The following is a 26,677-nucleotide window of genomic DNA, read 5'->3' as shown; positions in this document are numbered from 1 at the left end:
CGCACCAATTCTATACTACAGGTAATACAATTTTCTCTGTTACATGCTAATGAACAAAGACTTAGTGATAATGTAACCTGCCCAAAGTTACAAAGCTGTGAAGGACTGTGACTTACACCTGGGTTATTGTGAACAAGAGACTATGATTTAGAGCAGAGTGAAGTGAGAATATGAGAGATACTAATGTCTCTGGATACGTAAGGAATGGAACATTTAGCTTTGGTGATAATACAATAGCACCAAAGTTTTAGAATGATGAAAGAAGAAGATTAATTTGATGTCACCTGCAGATGGATCACAGAGGTGACTGGAAGCAGTTAAGAAATTTCCCCGCCATTAAACAATGACTGGGAGTGAATGACAGGACCCATAAAATGGCATTCTACGGACAATACTATCAATTGATGATTTCAAAGAGGGCTGATGGACCAAATCCAGGACCTCTTAACCGTAACCAGAGATTAAGTTCTTCATAGGACTCAATAATGCTATGTTTTTCTGATGGAGATATAAGATTTACCACTCATACCCATGACCGGTGATGTGGGAAAGTAAAAATAAATGTAAATGTCTTCCAAGTTTAAAAAAATAGTTAAAAGATTTTTAAAAAAGACAATATTATCAGAATTATATAGCTAATTGGATATGGAAGACTGAAGAAAAAGAAAAGAAAAGAGGATTTCACAACTGCCAGTAAGAAAATGTTGTCATCATGTGTTAAAACAAGAAAAGGCAGAATGGACAAAAAGGAAAATGAAAGGATCTGAAGATAAACGTAAAGGAAGTAATAAGTATGTTAAGTGAGGTAAAAGAGCATTCTGTCAGGTAGTGAGAAATACAACTCAATGAATTTTACTGACCTTAAACTTGTTCCGGTGGTTATCTGGGACAGTGTCTTTATCTGGACAGCTACAACAGCTACCCATGGCTTCTTCAGAAGACCATGTGAGCACTACATGAAAGACAATTTGCAAAAAATTATTAGATGTAGGATACAAAAATCGTAAGACAGAAAAAAACTTTAGAAATCATCCAATACAAGCCCTGCATTATTTTGATGAGGAAAGTTAAGCCTAACAAGGTAAATGGCTAGAGCTAGATTTCACCCAATTGGCTGGTAAATTTTGCTCAGTGACAACAACAATAATTTTGTGAGGTAGACTTCACAGAAATCTCAATTTAATTTGCAAAGGTCTGGCTATTTTAGAATTACCTAAGGAGTTCCTCTGTGGTTCCCTGGGTTAAAGACCCAGCATTGTCACTGCTGTGGCATGGGTTCAATCCCTGGCCAGGGAACTTCCTAATGCCATGGGGGCAGCCAAAAAGAAACAAAAATTGTTTCAAATAAACCAGTTTAAGGCCTCACACATAAGACTATTAAAGTCATTCATGGAATTAACCCTTTATAGCTTATCAGGAATTTTGTGTCTGTCTTTTCATAAATTTCCGAAAGGATGGCTAGGTAAGTAAGTATTTGATTTATACTACTCACTATAGTATTCTTTAAGTAGCCCAGCAGACAAGAGTTTATTGGTTAATAAAAAACAAAAATAAATCTGCAATAGTTCATTTAGAGAGAGAAAGGCAACCCAAAATTCAAGCAATAACACAGAGAATACTGGGAAAACTGAGAGTGTATCTAATCTTTTCCCACAGAAGGCTAGAAATAAGAGGTTATAGTGACATTAAGTGTTCAAGATTTCTCCAGGTGAACAAAGGAAAAATTCAAAACTTCACTTATAAACAAGGGAAAAAATCAGAATGGACGTGATAGCATTTGAAGAAAAAAAGGAAGACGAAAGGAAGCATAAGAACCTACTAAACATTAAAACATAAATCTGATTAAGACTTGCTTAAAATTCTTCATGGTTCTTCACTACTTTCAAGAAAAAATGCAAAGCATGACATGATGCCTCTCACAATCTGGTGTGGCAAAAAAAAAAGTCCGCAAATAATAAATGCTAGACACGGTGTGGGAAAAAGGGAACCTTCCTACACTGTTGGTGGCAATGTAAATTTTGGCGCAGCACATCATGGAAAATAGTATGGAGGTTCCTCAAAAAACTAAAAATAGAGTTGCTATATGATCCAGCATTCCCCACTCCTGAGCATATATCTGGATAAAACCAATTCAAAAAGATACATGAACCCCTATGTTCATAGCAGCACTATTGATAATAGTCAAGACATGGAAGCAATCAAAATGTCCATCAACAGATGAAGGGATAAAGAGTATGTGGGGGTGGAGTTTCCGTCGTGGCTCAGTGGTTAACGGATCCGACTAGGAACCATGAGGTTGCGGGTTCGATCCCTGCTCTTGCTCAGTGGGTTAACGATCTGGCATTGCCATGAGCTGTGGTGTAGGTCGCAGACTCGGCTTGGATTCTGCGTAGCTGTGGCTCTGGCATGGGCTGGCAGCTACAGCTCTGATTAGACCCCTAGCCTGGGAACCTCCATATGTCGCGGGAGCGGCCCAAGAAATGGTAAAAAGACCAAAAAAAAAAAAAGAGTGTGTGTGTGTGTGTGTGTGTGTGTGTGTGTGTGTGTGTGTGTGACATGGAGTATTACTCGGGCATTAAAAAGGAATGAAATAATGCCATTCATAGCAACATGGATGGACTTAGAGATCATACTAAGTGAAGTATGTGAGACAGTGAAAGATAAATACCACATGATATCACCTACATGTGGAATCTAAAACATGACACAAATGAACTTATTTACACAACAGAAACAGATTCACAGACATTGAAGACAAACTTATGGTTACCAAAGGGGAAGAGGGTGGAGGTGGGATAAATCAGGAGTATGGGATTAGCAGAAACAGATTACTTATATACTACTTAAACAGACTACTTTACTTTTCACTGTTAGAAAAAGACTAACATGTGACACAAAAGGCTGGTATGCCATACCAATGAGAAAGTATGATAAAACAGATGAACAACAAGGTCCTGCTATATAGCACAAGGAACTATATTCAATATCTTGTAATAAACCATAATGGAAAAGAATATGAAAAGGGGAGTTCCCGTGGTAACGCAGTGGAAGTGAATCCGCCTAGGAAGCATGAGGTTTCGGGTTCGATCCCTGGCCTCGCTCAGTGGGTTAAGGATCCGGCTTTGCTGTGGCTGTGTTGTAAGCTGGAGGCAACAGCTCTGACTGGACCCCTAGCCTGGGAACTTTTATATACCGCAGGTGCGGCCCCCAAAAGACAAAGAATAAATAAATAAATAAATTTAAAAAATAAAGAATATGAAAAGGAATATACATACATATCTATGTAATACTGAATCACTTTGCTGTACACCAGAAACTAATACAACATTGTAAATCAACCATATTTTAAAAAATAAGTTTAGGGAAAATGTGTGATGATGTAACGATAAATAAAATCTTAATATATAGAAGGGAAAAAAAGACCATACTTGGTGATTTGCTCTAACTAATATGCCAGCTAAGTACCACGGCATAAAGATGACTAAGCCAAAAGATATACCTCTGAAGAGTTATGAGTCTAAAGAGAAAGATAGAGGTATCATAGATAATCCATGATGACAAACCTTAGAGTAGAACACGAGAAGAATTCTGTGGGTACAAAGAAAGGAGCAACCAACTTTCTGATTAGGCAGGGGAGAAAGCAGCATTTGAGATGGTACCAGTGCAAAAATAATTAACAAAAAAGAATAACATGTGACACAAAAGCCTGGTATGCCATACCAAAGAGAAAGCATTTCATCCTACACATGATGGAAACTCACTGAAGTATTTTAAGGAGAAATGTGAGGTGGTTAGGACTTCATTTTAGGTATCTCCATCTGCAGGATAATTTCTAGTGGGAGTTTAGCTCAGAGGAAGGGGAGCTAGTAACTATTGGAAAATGAAACAAACCAAAGACTTAAAACCACAACAGCAACATTAAGACTAAAGATGAAAACGATGAATGTTTAAGAAATATTTAGGAAGACAAGCCAGCAGCACTGTGTGACTATGTGACAGGAAGTAAGAGGCAGTCTCCAGTGAAGCAGTTAAAGGTTGCTGGTGCCATTACATGAGAGAGGAAAAACCTCAGGTCTTCAAGCAGATGTGATAGTGGTTAGTTCAGCTTTAAACATGTTAAACTGAGATTCCAGAGAATAACCCAACGGAGACATGCAGTAAAGAGTTAAGTACATGGCAATGGGTTTGAGGGAAGAGGTAATATATTGGGGCACGTGGCATCTAAAGCTATAAAACAGAAGACTCTGCTCAGAAACAGTACAAAGAGAAATCTGCAGTTGAAATTCTGGGGAACACAAATGTGTAAATACTAGAATAGAGAAAAGCAAGTGAAGAAGAAAAACAATCAGAATAGTACAAACTAAGAAAAGAAAGTGTCAGGAAGGAGGGTTCCATCAACGGTGGAGTGTTAGGTAGAGGCAGAAACCAAATGGCAATGAGTAAACAGAAGGTAAGGAAGCAGTCCTTCAGAGAATGGAAAAGGCCCTTTCAAGAAAGAGTGAGAAAGGAAAGCCTAAGCCATAGGGTATGGATGAACACGCTTTCAAAAGAAAATGTGTTTCCTGAGTTATCTACTGTTTTAAGATGAAATCAATTTATGCAGGTTTGCAATCAGTACATCAGTAAAGGTTAAGGAATATAGGAAAAAACAAAGAGATGGCTGCAGGGTCAGACACACAGAGAGGCTAGAGAGGATAAGTTCCAGAGCCCAGACTGAAAAGTCTGTCCAGAGGATGAGAAATGCCTCGTTCTCTGAGAGAGGGAAGAAAATAAGGATGGGTAGACCACAGTAGAGAAGCTGGAATACATAACATCTGTTACCCCAAATCTCTTTTGCAAAATATAAGGCAAGTTTGCAGAATGAAGGACTTGAGGTGAATAGTAGGATGATTCACTGAGGAGGTACCCAAGGAAGGTTAGCAGGATTAAAGAGACTATGCTGAGACTTAGCAGAAGCTGGAAAGTAAGATTATCCTATTTTTCTAGCTGTGCTCAGCAGTCCAGAGGATAAACAGTTCAACTCACCCAGGGTCAGAGGGCAAGAGGACAAGGAAACTAAAGGATACTGGCAATATAGGGTTTTGGAGCGATGGACAATCAGGTCTGGTCAGGAAAGGAGCAAAGAAAGAAGAGGGCTGATGAAATGGGAGAAAATGGAGGCAGGCAAGAAGGAACAGGAGGTCTCAGCAAGGTTAAAGACTAGACTTAGTATGAGTGAGACTGTGCAACAGCCAGGACCACTGGCAGTTGTGGTCAATCTTCCAACACAGAAGGAGACCTTTTGTAACATGGAGTTTTCACCCACATCTCTGACTCCTCCTCCAGAAGCACAAACTCCTAGGCAAGAGGAAAGGCAAGACACTAGATACTCTGCATTTATCACCATCTTAATACTTGGAGACCATCTATGCTATGTAAGACCTAATAATATGCACTAACACTGTAAACATTTATTGCAAAACCACATGATCTCATCATCATACCCAGCCAAGTTTATAACTCAGCAAAAACACAAACAGACTTACTAAACTCCCTCCAGAAAGTCACACAGGAAAGTAATGAAGGTACAACCAAGAAGAAAAGGTTGGAGTTTCCTTGGTGGCACAGCAGGTTAAGGGTCAGGCATTATCACAACTGTGGTGTAAGTTTGCTCCCTGGCCCTGGAACTTGTGCATGACACAGGAATAGTCAAAAAAAAAAAAAAAAAAAAGAACAAAAGGTAACTACTGTTTAGGAAGATCATTATTGCAACAAGTGTGCTGACAGCTATTTTAAATAGTAAACACTGTCTTAGTTTAATTAAAGCTATTTATCCGATTTTTGGGGGGCGGGGGTGGCAGTGACACTGTATCAGGAGGCAAAACTGATTGCATTCAAGAAAACATTACTAAAATCTCTAGCTTTAAAAATGTAATTTAAAAAAAATAAAAATGTAATTTATGGACTTAATGCTTTTTTTAAAAAGTCAACTTCAACTTACCTAGATCTGGCCATTAATATTCTTAGCCACTGCTGCAGCATCAGGAGTTTAATCATACTTCAAAATACCATGTTTTCTTTGTTTGCTGACTTAACCTAGAAGTAGCAAGAAAAAGTCAAGAACTTGTTTCCTTAAAAATAGGGTTTTTTTTAATGAGACTTCTGCAATACTGTTCAGTTAATCTATTTAAACAAACTAAAAAGTCTAAACTTTTAATGAATATTTAATATGCAAGATCTATTTTTAAAGTTAATATCATTTATACATGTTATCATTAACATGGCCTTTTTAAAAGAAAAGGAAAATGCAATAGCTTATGTTCTATGACCTCTGGATATTGGATTTTGAGAGCCATTGACTGTAGCTTCTCCAGTATAGCAGTGACATTAGACAACTCACTTCTCTATACTTATCTCCTCAGCCATAAAATGAGAGGTTAGACAAAACCACCTCCAAGGTCCCTTTCCAGCTCTAAAACCCCATTCTAGCCAATGGCAGGCAAACGCTCCACCTCCAGTAACTTCTCTTAAACCCCACTGTCATTCCTCCCAAAGAGTTCACTCTCTTTAGAATCCACCCTCTGTATCTTCCTAATCCACAAGACCTTCCGGAACCAAATCAGAGGAGTCAGTTATCAGGAACTACTATGAACAAGTATGCCATGGAGTCGCAGGATGATATAAATTACAGCAATAAACTACACTCTAGAGTTTCAAGAGATTTCAATATGCTTTTGGAAATTTTCTGGCTAATTTATTCACTTTTTACAACATAGAAAAAAATCAAATGCACTCAAACATGAGCACTAACATTTACTGAATAGCTCTACTATATTAAGCATGTTACAAGGTTTTACGAATAGTCTCATTTAAATCTATATATTAACTTGAGTTGACAAATATGATGGCTACCCAAAATGAACATCTGCAAAACCATGAACCCACATACCTAAAAAATTTTTAGCTCTGGACTTCTAACCTATATATAAAATCAGTGGTTCAGCCAGATGTTTGCTTATACCCATGAGCCGTTGCTATACACCTCCTTAGGATGGACAGAAACCCACTGCCTCTTCTTTAGCACAGCTTTCTTTTCTCCAGAAGCTTAACATACATCGTGCATTGCCTCTGGGTTGTAAAACTGTCCAACTAATTCTAGCATAGACCATTTCTCTTACGTGATGTTTCTCTAAGAGATTTTAGCCAATTAACTCAGAAAAATCTCCCTTCCTTTTTATTTGTTCCATTCATAAGCATCCCACAACCTCCATCCTGAAATGAGTTTATTTTTAGTAAATGTGACTAAGTGAGAGGGTGCTCAATATCAGTTATTAAAGAAATTCAAATTAAAACTACAATGAGGTACCACCTCACATTGGTCAGAATGGCCATCATTAATAAGTCCACAAACACTAAATGCTGGAGAGAGTGTGGAGGAAGGGAACCATCCTACACTGTTGGTGGGAATGTAAACTGGTACAACCACTATGGAAAACAGTATGATGTTTCCTCAAAAAACAAAAAACAAAAAACAAAAAAACCTAAAAATAGAGTTGCCATATGATCCAGTAATCCCACTCCTGGGCGTATATCCAGACAAAACTCTAATTCAGAAAGATACGTGCACCCCTCTGTTCTGTGAAACAACCTAAATGTCCATCGACGGATGAATGGATAAAGATGTGGTATACACACACACACACACACACACACACTCACAACAGTATACTACTCAGCCTTAAAAAAAGAATGCAATAATGCCATTTGCCCCAATGTGAATGGACTTATAGAGTATAGTATGAAGGGAAGTAAGTCAGAAAAACAAATATGATATCACTTATATGCAGAATTTAAAATGCAACACAAATGAACTTATCTACAAAACAGAAAAAGACTCACAAACATAAAGGACAGACTTGTGGTTGCTAAGTGATATGGGGGGTGGAGGAGTAGTAAATTAGGAGTTTGGGACTAGCAGATACAGACTATTATACATAGAAAAAATAAATAATAAGGTTCTACTATATAACAAAGGGAACTATATTCAATACCCTATAAAAAACCATAATGGAAAAGAAAATGAAAAAAATATATATAGATGTATAACCAGAAACTAATACAATATGGTAAATCAACTATACTTCAATACAATAAATTAAAAATAAAAAAGAGAGAAGTAAGAGTGATCCATCTATACTCCTATATAAAGGAAAAGTCATAAGTTTTGAAATGAAGTTAAACATACAAAAGAATCAGTATACCAACATATAAAGTTCTTGAAAATATCAAAAAGCTTCTGTTAGAAACTCTGGAAAATTGTATTCTGTCTCACCTTCAGATATCTTTCTTTTTCTAATTTTAAAAACTGTGGTAAAACAACATAACATATTAACAATTTACCATCTAACCTGTTTTTCCCCCCCTTTTTTGGCCACAATCACACAGCATATGAAGTTCTCTCAGGCCAGGGATCAAATACAAGCCACATCTGCAGCAAAGTTGGATCCTTTACCCACTGAGCCACAGCAGGAATGCCCATCTTATTTGTCTTTTAAGTGAACAATTTGCTAGTATTAAATATATTCGATATTTTGCAATCTAGCTTGAGAATGTTTTCATCTTGTAGAAAAGAAACTCTCTAGCCATTAATCAACAACTCATTTCTCCTCTGCCCAAATCCTGGCGACCACCATTCTCCTTTCTGTTTTTATAAGTTTGACTATTGCAAATATCTCATCTAAGTGATATTGTACAGTATTTATCTTTTTGTGCTTGTCTTATCTCATTTAGCATTAACACCCTCACCATTACATCCATGCTGTGACATATGTCAGAATTTCTTACCTTTTTAAGGCTAAATAATATTCACTGACTACAGACCAAAATTTGCTAATCCATTCATTGATGGATATTTATCCACCTTTTGGCTACTGTGAATAATGGTGCTCTGGACATGGACGCACAAATACCTCCTCAGGACTCTATTTTCAATTACTTTGGATACATACCCAGAAATAGTACTGCTGGATCATTTGGTAATTCTATTTTCAATGTTTTTGGAACTTCCATGTTTCCTATAGTGCTTGTACCATATACATTCCTACCAGCAATGCACAGGGGTTCTAGTTTCTCCACATCCTCACTGATACTTGTTGTTTTCTGTTTTTTTCTTTTTAAATAGCCACCCTAAAAGTTATAAGGTGGTATCTCACTGCAGTTTTAATTTCCATTTCCCTAATGATTAGTGATGCTGAGCATCTTTTCATGTGCTTATTAGTATCTTTTTGGGAGAGATATTTATTCAAGTCCTTTCCCCATTTTTGAACCAGGCTGTTTGTTCTTTTGCTGTTGAGTTTTACAAGTTCTTTACATAGGCTAGGTAAGAATCTCTTTTTAAACATATGATTTGCAAATATTTTCTCCCACTCTATGAGTTGCCTTTTCACTCTATTGATAGTGTCTTTTGATATAAGAAATTATTTTCCATTAAGTCCAACCTGTCTAATTTTGCTTTTGTTGCCATGCTTTCGGTATAATAGCCAAGAAAGAATTGCCAAATCTAATGTGGTAAAGCTTTTGTCCTGGGTGTTTTTCTATGAATCTTATTGTTTTATATCTTATACTTAGGTCTTTGATCCAATATGAGTTAATGTTTGTACATGGTTTTAAGTAAAGGTCCAAGTTTATTCTTTTGCATATGAATATCCATTTGTCCCAAAAGCATTTGTTGACCTTTCCCCACTGAATGGTCTTTGTAACCTTTTCAAAACTTATTTGACCATATATGTGAGGGTTTATTTATGAGTTCTCTATTCTATTTCACTGGTTGATATGTCTGTATTTATGTCAGTACTGCACTGGTCTGATTACTGTAGCTCTGTAGTAAGTTTTGAAATCACAAAGTGTAAGTTTCCCAGTTTTAAGATTGTTTTGGCTATTTGGGGTCCCTTGATATTCCATATGAATTTCAGGATAGGTTTTTCTTTTTTTGAAAAAATATTATTGGGACTTTGATAGGGATTGCACTGAACCTATAGATCTGTTTAGATAGTACCGATATTTTAAAAAATCATTATTAGATGTGTCTTCTAATCCATAAATATGAGATTTATCAATGTCTTCTTTGTTTTCAGCAATGTTTTGTAGTTTTCATTGTGTAGTTGTTTAACCTCCTTGGTTAAGTTAATTCCTAAGTATTCTACCCCTTTTGATATCACTGTAAATGAAACTGTTTTTGTAATTTCCTTTTCAGATTGTGCATTACAAGTATACAGAAATGCAACTAATTTTTACGCATTGACTTTGTATCCTGCTACTTACTTAGCTAAGTTCATTCATTCTAAAAAAATTTTTGATATGGAATCTTCAGGGTTTTTCACATATAAGACCATATCACCTACAAACAGATTATTTTACCTCTTTTCTTTTTTTTTTTTTTTAGTTTATAAAAAACTGCAGTGTATTTATCACAGTTCCGGAGGTTGAGAAGTACAAGATAAAGGTTTTGGCAGATTCAGTGCCTAGTGACCTCTTTATTTTCAATGTGGATGCCTTTTATTTCTTTTTCTTGCCTAACTGCTCTGGCTAGAACTTCCAGTACTATGCTTATATGCTTAAAAGTGGTGAAAATGGGGATCCTTGCCTTGTTCCTGATGTTAGGGGGAAAGCTTTCAGTCTTTCACTATTAAGAATGTTTGCTGTGAGTTTCTCATATATGGCTCAACATTTATTATGTTGAGGTGGTTTCCCTTCTATTCCTGGGTTTGTTTGTTTTTTTTTTAATGCTTTTATCATGAAAAGGTATTGAATTTTGTCAAATGCTTTTTCTGCATCAATTGAGGTGATCATGTTTTTTCTTCTTTCAGTTAATGTGGTGTATTACACTGATCAATTTTCATGTTGTACCGTCTTTGCATTCCAAGAACAAATCCCACTTTGCCATGATATAGGTATGTGGCTGCATTCTCTTTACTAGTATTTTGTTGAAGAATTCTAAATCAATGTTTATAAGAGATATTGGTCTACAGTTTTCTTTTCTTGTAATGTCCTTATCTGGCTTTGTTATCAAAGTAACCCTGGCCTTGCAGAATGAATTAGGAAGTACTGTTTGATATTTTGGAAAAGTTTGAGACGGACTGATAGTTCTTTAACTCTTTTGTAGAATTCACTGGTGAAGCCAGGGCTTTTCTAGTCCTGAGATTTCTTTTATTATTGATTCAATCTCCTTACCTTATAGTCTATTCAGATTTTCTATTTCTTTGTGATCAGTCTTGCTAGGTTTTATATTTCTAGTAATTTGTCCATTTCATCTAGGTTCTTTGATTTGCTGGTATACACGATTCACAGTACTCTCTTATAATCCTTTTCATTTGAATAGAACTTACAGTGATGTCATCACTTTCACTTTTTCCCCCCTTTTTATGGCCATACCTGTAGCATATGGAAGTTCCTGGGCCAGGGGTTAAATCGGAGCTGCAGCTGCAGGCCTACACCACAGCCATGGCAACAGGAGATCCAAGCTGCATCTGACCTAAGCTGCAGCTTGCAGCAATGCTGGACCATTAACACACCAAAGAAGGCCAGGGATTGATTGAACCCATATCCTCACGGACACTATGCTGGGTTCTTAATCTGCTGAGCCACAACCAGAACTCCTGTTGATGTTTGTGAAGAAAAAACTTCCGGTTCACTGATTTTTTGTTTTTCTATTCTCTATTTCATTCATCTTTCCTTTAATCTTTATTTTCTTCCTTCTGCTAGCTATGGTTTTGGTTTGATCTTTTTCAAGTTCCTTAAGTTATAAAGCTAGAGAGCATTCTTATTTATTACTGTAACCATTTATAACTACAAAATTCCCCTTAGCATTACATTCTCTGTGTCCTATAAATTGTGGCATGTTGTGTTTTCATTCTCTTTTGTCTCTAAGTATTTTGTAATTTCCGTTGTAGTTTCTTCTTTGGTTGATTGGTTATGTCAAAGTGTGTTTTGGGGAATTCTGACCAGTATCCTTGCAAGTTAGATCCCTGGCCTTGCTCAGTGAGTTGAGGATCTGGTGTTGCTGTGGCTGTGGTGTAGGCCTGCAGCTGCAGTGGCAATTCCGCCCCTAGCCTGGGAACTCCCATATGTTGCACATGTGGCCCTAAAAAGCACCCCCCAAAAAAGAAGTATGTGGTGTTTAATTTCCACAATTTTGTGAATTTTTCAGTTTTCCTTTTTTTGTTGATTTCTAAATTAATCCCCTTGTGGTTAGAGAAGATACTTTGTATGATATCTATTTTTAAAAACTCTTTTGAGACAATTTATGGCATAAAATATGGTCCCTCTTGGAAAATATTCCATAGGCACTTGAAAAAAATGTGTGTATTGTGTTGTTGCTGAGAAGAATATTTCATATGTATCTTTTGGAGATAGTTGGTCTACTGTGCTAAGTGCTCTATTTACTTGCTTATCTTCTGTCTGGTTGTTCTAACCATTATTGTGAATAGGGTATAGAATTCTCCAACAATTACTGTACTGTGTATTTTCTCACTTCAATTTCATCAATTATTTTTTGGTATATTTTGATGGTATGTGACTAGGTAAGTAAATGTTTTAAAATGTTCTATTTTATTGCTCTATTGAACATTTTAACATACAATGTTTTTTGTCTTTTATAATCTTTTAAAAATTAAGTCTATTTTATGATATCACCTATATGTGGAATCTAAAATATGCCACACTGGAGTTCCCATCATAGCTCAGCAGAAACAAATCTGACTAGCATTCGTGAAGATGTAGGTTTGATCCCTGGCCTCACTCACTGGGTTAAGGATCTGGTGTTGCCGTGAGCTATGGTGTAGGTCGCAGCCACAGCTTGGATCCAGCATTGCTGTGTCTGTGGTGTAGGCCAGCAGCACAGCTCTGATTCAACTCCTAGCCTGAGAATTTCCATATGCCGTGGCTGTGGCCCTATCTATAGAACAGAAACAAACTCCTGGATAAAAAAGACTTGTAGTTACCAAGGGGGAGAGGGAGGGACTGGGAGTTTGGGGTCCCAACTATTGCATTTGGAGCAGATAAGCAATGAAGTATTGCTGTACAGCACAGGGAACTATATCCAATCACTTGTGAGGGAACATGATGGAAGATAACATGAGAAGAACGTAAATATATGTATAACTGGGTCACTTGGCTGTACAGCAGAAACTGACAGAACATTGTAAATCAACTATAATAAAAAAAACTTAAAAAATCAACTATATTTTAATAAAAATTTTAAAAATAAAAGTATAGATGAATGGATTAAGAAGATGTGGTATATATGCACAATGGAATACTACCCGGCCATAAAAAAGAACAAAACAATGCCATTTGCAGCAACATGGATGTAACTAGAGATTCTCATACCAAGTGAAGTAGGTCAGAGAGAGAAAGACAAATACCATACAATATCACTTATATGTGGACTCTAAATATGGCACAAATGAACCTATCTACAGAATAGAAACAGACTCACAGACATGGTGATAAAACTTGTGGTTGCTGCGGGGAGGGGGGAGTGGGATGGACTGGGAGTTTGGTGTTAATAGATGCCACACTCTTCCATTTAGAATGGATAAAAAACAAGATCCAGTTGGTGGCAGACTGCACTAAGTTGTTGCTGGAGCTGCCGCCATCATGCCAGCCCCTCGGGTTTCAACAAGGCCGGATGATGCTCCAGAATGGGAGATAAGCCAGTTTGGGAGCAGACTGGATCCAGCTTGATTCAACATTACTATCAGTTATTTGATAACGAGAGAACCAACTAGGTGCAATTTATATTGCTGCATCATGACTTACATGGTAAGGACAGAAATTCCAGGGGAAAACTGCCATTGTGGAGAAATTATCTAGCCTTCCATTCCAGGACCATCAGCCCACACCAGATAGCTGCATCATCAGCATGGTTGTGGGCCAGCTCAAGGCCAATGAAGACCCCATCATGGGGTTCCACCAGATGTTCCTATTAAAGAACATCAATGATGCTTGGGTTTGCATCAATGACATGCTCAGGCTTGACCTGCACGACTTCAGCTGACCTCCTCCTAGCCAGGCACTCATGCTGTTTCCTCCTACCTCCTCCTCCCGATACTATTTACACTCCTCCAAATGCTCCCAATGTCACACACAAATGAGCAGGGCCGAGGTGGGAGTGGGTGCAGTGCACTGCTGCTACCGAGGTATTGCATCTGACAGGAGAAGTTTGTGTTGTACCAGTACATGTCTTGGAAAGACTTAAGTAATGTGAAAGGTTGTCTTTTTTATTTTTATTTTTATTTTATAAATCTACTGACAAGCTGCTCTAGTAACTCAAAGAAGTGAAGGAGAAAGCAGATGCCTCCTTACCCAGACACTGATATATTCAGATGTTTCAATGCCTCGTGATACAATAAAATCACGAAATTTTTCTTAAGTTAAAAAAACAATACTAATAAAAAAATAAAAAACCAAAATCCTACTATATAGCACAGGGAACTATATCCAATCTCCTAGGACAGACCATGATGGAAAAGAATATAAAAAACTGGATCGTATGTTTTTATCCATCTGCCAATAGTTACTTTTCTGTACAGAAGAAACTGGCACATTGTAAATCAACTATTACTTTAATAAATAAAAATTTTTAAATAGTCTCTTTTGTTTGATATTAGTATAGCCACCCCATCCCTCTTTTGGTTATTTTTTGCATATAATATCTTTTTCCGGATTTCCCGTCGTGGCGCAGTGGTTAACGAATCCGACTAGGAACCATGAGGTTGTGGGTTCAGTCCCTGCCCTTGCTCAGTGGGTTAACGATCCGGTGTTGCTGTGAGCTGTGGTGTAGGTTGCAGACGTGGCTCGGATCTGGTGTTGCTGTGGCTCTGGCGTAGGCCGGTGGCTACAGCTCCGATTCGACCCCTAGCCTGGGAACCTCCATATGCCGCAGGAGCGGCCCAAGAAATAGCAAAAAGACCAAAAAAAAAAAAAAAAAAAAATCTTTTTCCGTCTTTTCACTTTCAATTTGTTTTTGTCTTTGGTTCTCAAATGAGTGTCTTATAAACAGCATATAACTGGATCGTATGTTTTTATCCATCTGCCAATCTGCCTTTTGATACTGCTAAGGAGGGAGGGCTTTCTTCTGTCATTTTGCTTTATGTTTTATCTTTGTCCTTCATTTCCCACATTACCACCTACTACTGTGTTAAGTGGTAGCGAAATGTTTAAATTTCTTTTCTCATTTCCTTTTGTGTATATTCTATGGCTATTTCCTTTGTGGTTTACCATCGTGACTACATTCAAAAATTACAAAGGGTCCTATTTGAATGTATACCAGCTTAACATCAATAACATACAAAAACCGCTACTCCATTACAGCTTCATCCTCACTCCTTTTAGTACCAATGTCACAAAACTACATCTTTATACAGTGTGCCCCCAAAATGTAAACTAATAAGTATTTTAAATGCATGAATCTCTTAAATTATATAGAAAATAATCCTAAATTGAAGTTACAACAATAAGAGTACCATCACAAATCTGTGTTACAATAGTACTAACTTTTATAATTCCCTTTGCATTTACCTTTACTGAGAACTTTATTTCTCCATGATTTCATTATTTTGTCTAGCGTCCTTTCGTTTCAACTTGCAAAACTCCCTCGTGCATTTCTTGTAGGCCAGGTCTAGTGGTAATGAATTCCCTCAGCTTGTGTTTACCTGGGGATGTGGAATTTCCCAGGCTAGGGGTCGAATCAGAACTGCAGCTGCCAGCCTATGCCACAGCCATAGATAGCAACACTGGATCCAAGCCACATCTGTGACGTACGCCACAGGTTGCAGTGACACCAGATCCTTAACCCACTGAGCAAGGCCAGGATTGAACCTGTATCCTCATGGAAACTGTGTTGGGTTCTTAACCCACTGAGCCACAATGGGAACTCTTATGAAGCTGTTTCTGAATGTCCTAGTCTTTCACATCAGGCTCCCAAGAGGGGAAAAAGGAGAAAAATGAATGGGGCAAAAAAGGGGAACAGTATAATTGAAGTATAGGTATACAATATTCTGTCAGTTTCTGGTGTACAGCAACAGTAGGATATTGTTGTTTATTTGATTTATATATAATAGACTGTATCTGCTAAACCCAAACTTTTAATTTATTCCTCCCCTACCCCTACTCCACCTTGGCAACCACAAGTCTGTCCTCTATGTTTGAGTCTTTTTTCTGTTTTGTAGCTAAATTCATTTGTGTCATATTTTATTTTATTTTTTCTTTAGTCTTTTTGCCTTTTCTAGGGCTGCTTCCCGCACGCATGTGGAGGTTTCTAGGCTACAGGTCTAATCGGAGCTGTAGATGCCAGTCTATGCCAGAGCCACAGCAATGCAGGATCCGAGCCACATCTGCGACCTACACCACAGCTCACGGCAACGGTGGATCCTTAACCCACTAAGCAAGGCCAGGGATCGAACCCACAACCTGATGGTTCCTAGTCGGATTCGTTAACCATGCGCCATGACAGGAACTCCTGTGTCATATTTTAGATTCCACGTGTAAGTGATATCATATGATATTTATCTTTTCCTGACTTACTTAATATAAAAATCTCTAGGTCCATCTACACTGCTACAAATGGCATTATTTCATTTGTTTTTATGGCTGGGTAATATTTCATCGTATATATGTACATCTTTATCCATTCATTTGTCAATGGACATTTAGGTTGCTTCCATGTCTTTTAGTTATTGTGAATAGTGCTACAACGAATATAGGGGTGCATGTATCTTTTAAATTGGGAGTTTTGTCCAGATATATGCCCAGGGGTGAGATTGATGGATCATGTAAGGGTACCTCTCCTTTAAATCTACTGGAAATTGCCTCAGCAGGAGGAGGAGGGGTTTGCAACAATGGGGTATATGCAACAACAACAGCTGCCCACCTCTTTGTCTGCACCTCTGTGAAGAGAAGCAGCAGTCTATGATCCAAGTACATACAGATCCCTGATATTTGGAGGAGAGGGTGTTTTTTTTTTTTTTAAACCTACCCTGGCTCCAAAAGCTGGGTGCCAGCTGTACATGGCTGGCAGTAGGGGATGTCTACAATTTACATCTGAGCCTTCTCCTGGCAGTTGTAAATCTTCAATAACTGCAGAGTTCCAAAATAGTTACATCAGATTCTGGCAGTGCATTTGATGTCTAGGTGGGGAGACAGATTCTTGATGTTTCCTACTCCATCTTTTCAGAATCCTCTCTAGGCCTCTTTTTGGGGTATCAATATATATTCAGTTTCATTGTTTTAATTACTTTGATTATTATCAGTGCCAAAGTATTGTGATGTTTTGGCTTGCTTTTTACTGTTTTTTCAGTGCAAATATACAGCATATCAATTGTATCAGGGATTAAAAGACTTTATGTGCCTCATTTAAAAGGAAATTTCTAATAAGAAAATACGCTCCAAACAACTGATAAACCACAGCACTCCTGGAATGAAAACACAACCCAATAAATTAAGGATGTCCTGCCTTTGTGACTTTGGGACATAAATGCTTTAAATACTCTCCATGACTTCTTAACCCTCTTTGGTAAATACTCTCTATGATTTCTTAACCTTCTTTGGTTTCTTCCAACTAGTGGAAGGCTCAGAATTGAAAGGTGATTGGGAAGTAAAAAGAGGGAAGATAGTTATAGCCAGTACACAAAGCTATAATCTTCTTATAACATGGATTTTTTTTCTATAAAACAGGTATATCATCAACTATGAGTTTATACTCAAGAAGAATAAAATGACTTTACCTGGAAATTATCAAAAAGCTAAAAATTACATTAAGTAAAGTTTACTAACACTCTTTTCTTAAAAAAATAATTTTATAATAAAATAATAAAATTTTAAAGCTCCTACTGCATACCAAACATAGATTCATTTGGATTATCTCAGTCCCTGCAACCACCCTATGAGGTAGGTACTATCACTATTTCCATCTAGCAAATGAGGAAACAAAGGCTTGAAGAGGTTAGATAGCTTTTCCAAAGTTAAGAGCTGATAAACAGATGAGCCAGAATTAAATTCAGATCTAACTCCAAAGCCCAAGCTCTTATTAATTAATACATATAAAAAGCTTAAAACGGTGCTCAGCATATAGTAAGCATATAATAAATATTAGCTATTAAAATAATAATAATTCGTTATAAAACAGTATTATATGTCTTTGGTAGTCGGTCAAAATTTCTACGCCTAAAATTTCTCATTTATAAGATTAGGATACCTATTTCAGAGAGTTATTGTGAAAACCAAATAAATTCTGGCTATAAAGGAATTTAGAAAAATATACAGTGTTTAAAAAGACAGGCATTATTATATAACCACTACATGTAAAATCCTATTTCTTATATCACAAAAGAGCCTTTTGCACTGTAGGCACAAAAGCCTAGAATTTAAGCACCATCCTCATAACAAGAGTTACATTAATGAATATAGTAAAGCTGTCCTAAATTATTCTAACATGATTCTTTCAGAATAACAAGCAAAGAGAACACTGAACTCTACTGACTAGCATGATTATAAATTTGGTGCTAACTAACACAGAGGGTGAACTGGATTTTTACTACATTAGGTCTGTTCAAATACAGCCAGGACAGAATATCCATAGTTAGAAGCATAGCAATATAACTCTATACTTTGGGCACAGCTAAATGCAATATTTAATTACATTAAGACAAGAGAACACCATTCAAAAGCCTTATTTTTGTGTCAATGGACTGGTTCATTGTTTTTGAACTACTGAGTAAATCTTTTTTTATTGATATGCCTTAGTTTTCTGTTTATTCTTAACACTGCTAAGGATTTTTTGTTGTTGTTGTTATTTATACTACTCTAAGGAAGAGAAGTTAAAAACAACAACAACAAAAGAAAGCTAAAAGGGAGATTCTCAGTACATTCTGCTAGTCACTAAACCAAAGCCATTCTGTGAAAAGTAAGGATACATGCCACACAGTTTCCTTAGTTAGCTGAAAATTTAAAACATACATGTACAAAATAAACCAAAAAAGTAGCCAGTATTTTTAAGCATCCATCCATGAATATGGTTGTATCTGTATAACCCTAAGTAGATTTTCCTCCTTTAAGCTTTTTAATTCGACCATGGTCGATGTTGGCGAACCACTCTGTAATTAATTCACAACCCTACATCCATTCCCCCTTTTTTAACTCTCAAAAAAATCAATTACATTACTTACAAATCACTTCGATATCTGGTACTTTATTTTCTGGAAACTCTTTATGTCTAATCTAAATTCCTTGCATTGCAATTTAAACCAGATTCCTCTCATTTTTGTTTTCTCTGTAAGAGACAAGTAAAACCAGGATGATCAAGAAAGATTAAGCACATGCTTATGTATATTTAAACTGCTATCAATTCATTTTCCAATGGATAAACCTAAAATATTAATAGGTAACATTTCTTTATTTCAGACATAGTTTTTGAATTAGCTAACAAAAGGTTACTTAAAAGATACAAATGATTTGTAAACAGCTATTAATATTATGGAGAAAATTAAAAATGACTTCATTCCTTTTTCTATCTACACATTAAAGCATTCAACAGTGGTATTTTTTTGAACACCAACTCTCTTTGCCAGGCACTGACTTAAATGTTAAAGAAATAAAGATGACATACACACTCCCTGACTGCAAGGAGCTCACTGTTCAGTAAGGGAGACAGACAAGAAAAAGAAAACATGGCAGAGTTACATACAGATCCATGCACCAGTGCTATCAGAACATTTAACTCAGAGCAGAAGGAGAAAGAAGCGATAAGGGAGCTTCCTAGGGAAGGTGATCACTAGTCCTAAAAAGTGGATGGGAATTTGCTAGGGCAAGGACAATCCAGATCAAGAAGAGAATATAACTAAAGCACAGAAGCCTAAAAGAACATGGCAGGCTCCAGAAGCAAGTGGTTCCTTAAAGGTGGAATGTAGGGTATGCATGGGAAAATAATAGGATAAGCAGGAAGGTAGGTTCCTCCCATTTTATGAAGGACCAGTTTGTACTGCTAAGGACAGTTCACGTTTTCCTTTACAACCTTACAGACATCACTAATGACCTACCAAAATACTTTGCTATAGAAGCAGAAAATCTAGAATACAAGGAGAACATCTAGCTCCTAAGAATAACATTAATGGTGTTTTACTATGACGCCTCAAGTCTAACCTGTAAGTCACAACATCATAAACATAAACATTCTCCTAACAATTTTCAGATCTACAGGGAATGTCATTCAAGATGAACTGAATCTCAGACTCCCCTTTCTTTCTTTCTCTTTTTTTTTTTTTCTGGCAGCGCCCATGTTCTGGGGCCAGGTATCAAACCCAAGCCATAGCAGCAACAACACTGGATCCTTAACCTACTGAGCTACCAGGGAACTCCAGATTACTCCCTTCCATTTCTAGAAAATGTCATCCATTTTAACCTCATATTTCACACTGAATTAGACAAAGTCACTTTCAAGCATGCATTCTGGTTTTCAGGAACAGAAATCCAAGAATCTATATGTCTCTATTTATCATCTATCTTTATATTAATCAAGATTGTGTGTGTATGTGTGTATTTAGCAAATACTGAGAAAATGGTACTAAAATGGCTTATGATACAAAACACAACCTCTACCCTTATTAACACCAGTCATAATTCAATCTTGGAATCATCTACCATCTTGAAACATTCTTATACAATTAAATCTGGGTGCCCATAATCTCTGCCCTAAGACATAAAAATACACCTACAGATGTGCGAATTCAGCAAATGAGTCATTCTACTTTAGTTAATTCAATAATGTAATCAGTACCAACAGCAACAATCCCAGCACATTCAGTCATAGGAAAAAAACATCATTAGCCTTGGGAGCTCCCAAAGAAAGTCTTAGTTTGGGTACTCTATATGTTGTAATATAAAAATATGTTCAAGGAAGTCAAATACTGTCCTCCGGTAACATCATGGGTAAACAATCTAAATCACAGATCATGTAGCTCTCTCCACTAAAAAGTCACAGATTGCACCAGAGAAAGAAGATATGTGATTGTGAGGTACCAGTAAAAAAAGTACAGGTATTCTCCAGAAAGCATCTATCATTAACTTTGGAAACTGGAATGAATACATATATTTGATCTTATAAAAACAGTGCATTTGGGACTTCCATCATGGCTCAGTGGTTAACGAAACTGACTAGGAACCATGAGGTTGCGGGTTTGATCCCTGGCCTCACTCAGGGGTTAAGGATCCGGCATTGCTGTGAGCTGTGGTGTAGGTTGCAGATGCGGCTCAGATCTGGTGTTGCTGTGGCTGTGGCGCAGGCTGGCAGCTATAGCTCCTATTCAACCCCTAGCCTGGGAACCTCCATGTGCCAAGGGAGTGGCCCTAGAAAAGACAAAAAAAAACAACAGTTCATTCAGTGTTCTTTAAAAATTATACATTGGAATTCCATATTTACATTCTTCAACTCAGTTATTATCTCCTTTTTGGCCACACCCACAGCATGCATAAACTCCCAGGCCAGGGAGCAAATCCCCACCACAGCAGTGAACTGAGCCATAGCAGTGACAATGCCAGATCCTTAACCTGTAGGCCATCAGGGACTTCCTCGGTTATTATTTCCAAACATTAATTCTTATAACTGTTTCATGTTAGCCAGTGATTGTTCAACCCCCATAATAAACCTCTAGTTTATAAATTTACTAACAGACAGTGGTCCCCTAGCAGGGACTGAAGCTAGCTAGCATAATAACTATTTAACTTACGAGGTTCTACTAAACTAACCAACAATAAAAGGTAAAATCTAAGTATATTTTCCTTAGTATGATATACATGACAGTTCTTTTAAGCTTTTTAGGGCCACCCTGGCAGTATGTTCCCAGGATAGGAGTTGAAGCCGCTGGCCTACACCACAGCCAAAGCAATGTCAGATCCGAGCCTCATCTGTGACCTACATCATAACTCACGGCAATGCCGGATCCTTAATCCACCGACCAAGGACAGAGATCAAACCTGTGTCCTCATGGATGCTAGTCAGATTTGTTTCCGCTGAGACAAAATGGAAACTCCTACATGACAGCTCTTAAAAAGCATTTGGTTTTATTCTTTAAAACAACAAAACAGTAAAAGCAAGCCACTCAAACTTCAATTTCATGCTAAATAAACAAATTATTCAATATCAATCCAACTACAAACATCAACAAAGCACTACAAGAAATACAAGAAAATCTCTAGGCATCTTCACTTTTTATAATAGTATGCCTAACCTAGAACTAAATAAATATTAGTCAAGAATAACAGAAAAGTAAATAAAAAGATAAATTTTTTTTTTTGTCTTTTTTAGGGCCGCACCTGTGGCATATGGAGGTTCCCAAGCTAGGGGTCTAATCAGAGCTACAGCTGCCAGCCTACACCACAGCTCACAGCAATGCCAAATCCTTAGCCCACTGAGCGAGGCCAGGGATCAAAGCCACAACCTCATGGCTCCTAGTCGGATTCGCTTCTGATGTACCATGATGGGAACCCCCAAAAGATAATTTTAAAAAATGAATACATAAGTGTATAAGAGGAATATACTATAAGGTGGTTATCATGCCTTTTTTTTTTTTTTTTTTTTTTTTTTTTTAGGGTTGCACCTGCAGCATACGGAAGTTCCTAGGCTAGGGGTCAAATCAGAGCTGCAGCTGCCAGCCTACATACACCACAGCCACAGCAATGCATGATCTGAGCCACATCTGCAACCTACACCACAGCTCACAGCAATACCAGATCCTTTAACTCCCTGAGCAAGGCCAGGGATCAAACCTGCATCCTCATGGATGCTAGTCAGGTTCATTACCATTGAGCCATAACGTGAACTCCATATCGTGCTAGTTACTACACTCTTATTAAAAGCCTAAATATTGACTATGTATATAAAAAATGTACATACACGTTGAATTTGCTCAAAATACGCTAAGCCAAATGCCACACAACTCTAAAAACCTCTCAAACAAACTGCTCATGACTTTCTGCATTTGCCTCAATCTAAAATGCTCTTAAATTCTCTAAGGAAAATAAACTTGATAATTTATTTTCTACTTTTAGAGTAATGTATTCAAAATTACTATTACAGGGTACTCATCTAACTCAAGTATCCCACCAATAAAAATGTTTGATGTGTGTTTTCTAACACTCCTAACCTTCACAAAATGCAAGACAAGAAAAGGTTAACCAGAAATATTTACATCAAAGTACATATCCATTTGATGAACTGCTTGGGGTCATTAATAAGCACTGCTTAAAGAATATTTAAAGACAAAAATATTTATAGTATAAAATTTAAGCCAAAAAAATGTAATACAGTATTCTGGAATGGAACCTGGAATAGAAAAAGACATTAGTGCAAAAACTGAGGAAACTAAAGTCTGCAGTTTAGTTAATAGATAAACCAATGTTAATTCCTTAGTTTGACACTTGTACTCTAGTTATACAAGATTAACATTAGGGAAAGCTGAGTAAAGGATATATGAGACTTTCTGTACTATCCTTGCAACTTTTCTGTGATTCTAAAATTGTTTTGAAAAATAAAAAAAGCTTTATTTTTAAAATGACTTTGTATGCCCAGTAGCAAGTTTGAGAAGATTCTCATTTTAAAAAATAACACTTTTATTTATTTTTCTCTTTCCCACCCTTAAACAAGACACATAAACGGGGGGGGGGGGGGGGAAAGACTGGATTAAAACATCAAAACGTTAACATTGGTTCACTTGGTAATAGGGTAAAAAGCATTTTTCTCTTCATATTTTCTATAGTGTGAATTGCTTTTACAATCAACAATAAATTGTTAACTAAAGAACATACGAATCAATACTTTAGTAAATAAAGGCTTCTTCAAAAAGAGAAGCTATAAATGTCTAAAAGAGCCAAAAGGCAGACAACATACAAAACAGGTTAGGGCAGAAGAACACAGTGCCCAAGGGAAATTGCCAGGAGAATTTAGGTAGGCAAAACCTAATTAGTAAGTGCTGAAAACCTGCCAATACACAGAACTTAACATCTACTCTTAGGCTAAATGTGCTCACAGCCAACAACGTTATGCTCAGAATTCATGTCTTAGGGGAATATCCTAAAAGGCCCCTAACACTAAGGATTTATGGAGATACATAGCTCGGGTTTATTCCCAACTAAACTAATGCAGTTGGACATGCACCAGTGAGAGCTTCTAGGACGACTTCAGGACGACAATGTATTCTCCACATTTTTCTACTTCTTTCTTCACTAACACCTTCCTATAACCTATGCCTGGTCTTTAGTCTAAGACCCCAAAATGGCACTCTGATTCCACTTAGGAACATGGGTTGAGACCACTGCAATAAGAGAATCAAATCCTATTTCAGAAGTCTGATGTGAATATCACAAAAATTTTTCAGATACTTTCAGGAAAAAATATGTTCTGACAACCTCCTTAAGCCATTAGCGGAGCAAAATGAATCAACAATAAATGTTCCCCAATCAAAATAAAATATACTTGTCCCCAAAAGAAAGTGCCAGTGGAAATCAGACAGAGTGCACTTTGATAAAGAACTTCTTACAACTGTAATTGGGGTGATTTATGTATGTCAGGCTGTCTGCCTCCTGAAATAGTTCCACATGGCCAGTTCTGGGTTTTGTGTTGTTTTTTAAAAATAGATTTTAATTCTTACTTTGTTTATAAGTAAGAATTAAAATGAGAGTAGATACTACAGCTGACAGTAGATACTACAGCTGTCACTTTATAAGCATGTATGTGCATTTTTTTTGTTTGTTTATTCTTTTGAATCCTCGTGGATTCTGTAATCAGACACCCATGCCTATTAAGAATAGGTGCAAAATAAGGCTCTCTACTCAGGGACAATGGAATATTTTGTGTTAAAGTACATGGTCTTTACTTTATGAGCTTAATAGCCATTTTAAGCATCAGAAGTCTCTTCTGCTTACTTTCCAGTTCTTGGTCATGTTTAAAAAAAAGCAGAGAGTACTAAAAAAGTGACTCTCAAGAATACAGACTGCAATATTGTAATTGTTATTACTTTTATTTTATTTTTTTTTTGTCTTTTTGCCATTTCTTGGGCTGCTCCCACGGCATATGGAGGTTCCCAGGCTAGAGGTCTAATCGGAGCTGTAGCTGCCAGCCTACGCCAGAGCCACAGCAACGCGGGATCCAAGCCACGTCTGCAACCTACACCACAGCTCATGGCAACGCCGGATCATTAACCCACTGAGCAAGGGCAGGGATCGAACCTGCAACCTCATGGTTTCTAGTCGGATTCGTTAACCACTGCGCCCCGACGGGAACTCCCGTTATTACTTTTAATACAAATGAAGATATATACTGTTTTTGTCAAAACCAAGAAACAACTGTTTTTTAAGACTGATATTTTATGTATCACCAAGAAACAGAAATTGTCAATCAAACTCCAACATGCCACTGAATATAAGATACACCTAAATTTCAGGGAATAAAATTGGAAAATGTCCCTTAGAATCAATGAAATATAGTATATAGTCAATGAAGACTATCAACTTATTATAAATAACACTAATGAAAGAATGTTTAAAATATCTTTTCTTTGCTTCTTCCTATATACTAGAAGATAGCTACAATCAAGTAATAGGATTTCAGTGTCCAAGAACCAATGTTCTTTGGAACCATGATAAATATTTGCTTAGAGGACAATCTTGTATCGTAGACTGCTGGGAACCATTTTCTCCAAACATCAAATGGGAAAATTAAGTGAAAAAAATTAATTGAAATTTTACTGGGAGCCAAATTCAGAATTTTTAGTTTCCCTGCCCACCACTTTAACAAGCACAACATACACTCTCTCCCTAAAGGTTTCATGGTTTGTTTTCCTTCAGATTTATCTTGATCTTAAACTCAGGATATCAATCATTCACAGTGAAAGAAATTCTAAAGAGCTATATTCAAAAGTATAGCTAAGGTCGCCGGGGCTATGCCCTCTGAGCACAACTTATGATAAAATATAATTTGAAAGCAATAGTGAGAATATCCCCTTTCTTTCTTCAAGATGAATGTGGAGAGAACAAATCTCTATAGCAAACAGCCACAATTTCTATGAAGATGTTTTACCTTGTCCCACTTTCAAAATGTTTCTTCACTAGTACTGGCTGAAAGCTATTCACCTTAAATCCTCTTTTAAAAACAAACCACCCCCTACACACAGAAAAACAAACTATGAACTTAATTAATTCAACAGTGAGCTACAAAGAATATTCGTCCCAAATAATAATCTTTTTAAAGCCTTAAAATTTTTAATTTTCCACATGCAAATTCCAAATTTGAATTCTCTGAAACCACTAACTCTGCTAAATAGAAGGTTCAATGTGGCTAAGGCAGGATTATAATTCCTATATAACTGATAAATAGCCTACAACAGCTCTGCTGTTCTGAAATATATTTAGAACACATTAGAATCTAAAATAATGTTTCATTTTAAGCATTCTAAATTCCTCCAGTAGAAGGTAATATCAATTTCTGATAATGCCAACAAGACAGTATGATACAGTGAAAATACCATGAACTTTAGAACTAAAGAGAGCTGAATTCTTACCTAATGCCTCTGAATCTATGTTTCCCCAAAGGGAAAACACTACTGCCTACCTCTTGTGACCGTTACAGGTTTAGAGCCTCTTGCAGTAATCT

The 26,677-nt window shown here is 36.9% G+C and overlaps 1 protein-coding gene and 1 pseudogene across 15 annotated transcripts in view; one reads left to right on the top strand and one right to left on the bottom strand.

Moving 5' to 3' along the window:
- The window catches only part of FRS2 (fibroblast growth factor receptor substrate 2), a 127,714-nt gene that overhangs the window by 9,826 nt on the left and 91,211 nt on the right, over positions 1 to 26,677 (bottom strand). For 8 of the 15 annotated variants that reach the window (XM_085024647.1, XM_021091058.2, XM_021091057.2 and 5 more), the window contains 2 exons: positions 5,981 to 6,075; positions 861 to 952 (listed from right to left, as the gene is read on the bottom strand). In XM_085024647.1, the coding sequence (XP_084880773.1) occupies positions 861 to 926 (66 nt within the window). In that variant the 5' untranslated portion in view covers positions 927 to 952; positions 5,981 to 6,075. 15 annotated transcript variants of the gene reach the window in all.
- Positions 13,680 to 14,035, top strand: LOC110260833 (nuclear transport factor 2 pseudogene; annotated as a pseudogene).

Source organism: Sus scrofa, chromosome 5, assembly GCF_054392235.1.
Source record: "Sus scrofa isolate SSC_HxYL_T2T_F1_AM1 chromosome 5, Sscrofa_HxYL_maternal_Yorkshire_Landrace_v2.0, whole genome shotgun sequence".
NCBI lineage: Eukaryota > Metazoa > Chordata > Mammalia > Artiodactyla > Suidae > Sus > Sus scrofa.
The sequence above is the reverse complement of the archived record's forward strand: the minus strand, read 5'-3'. Positions and strand labels throughout refer to the sequence as shown.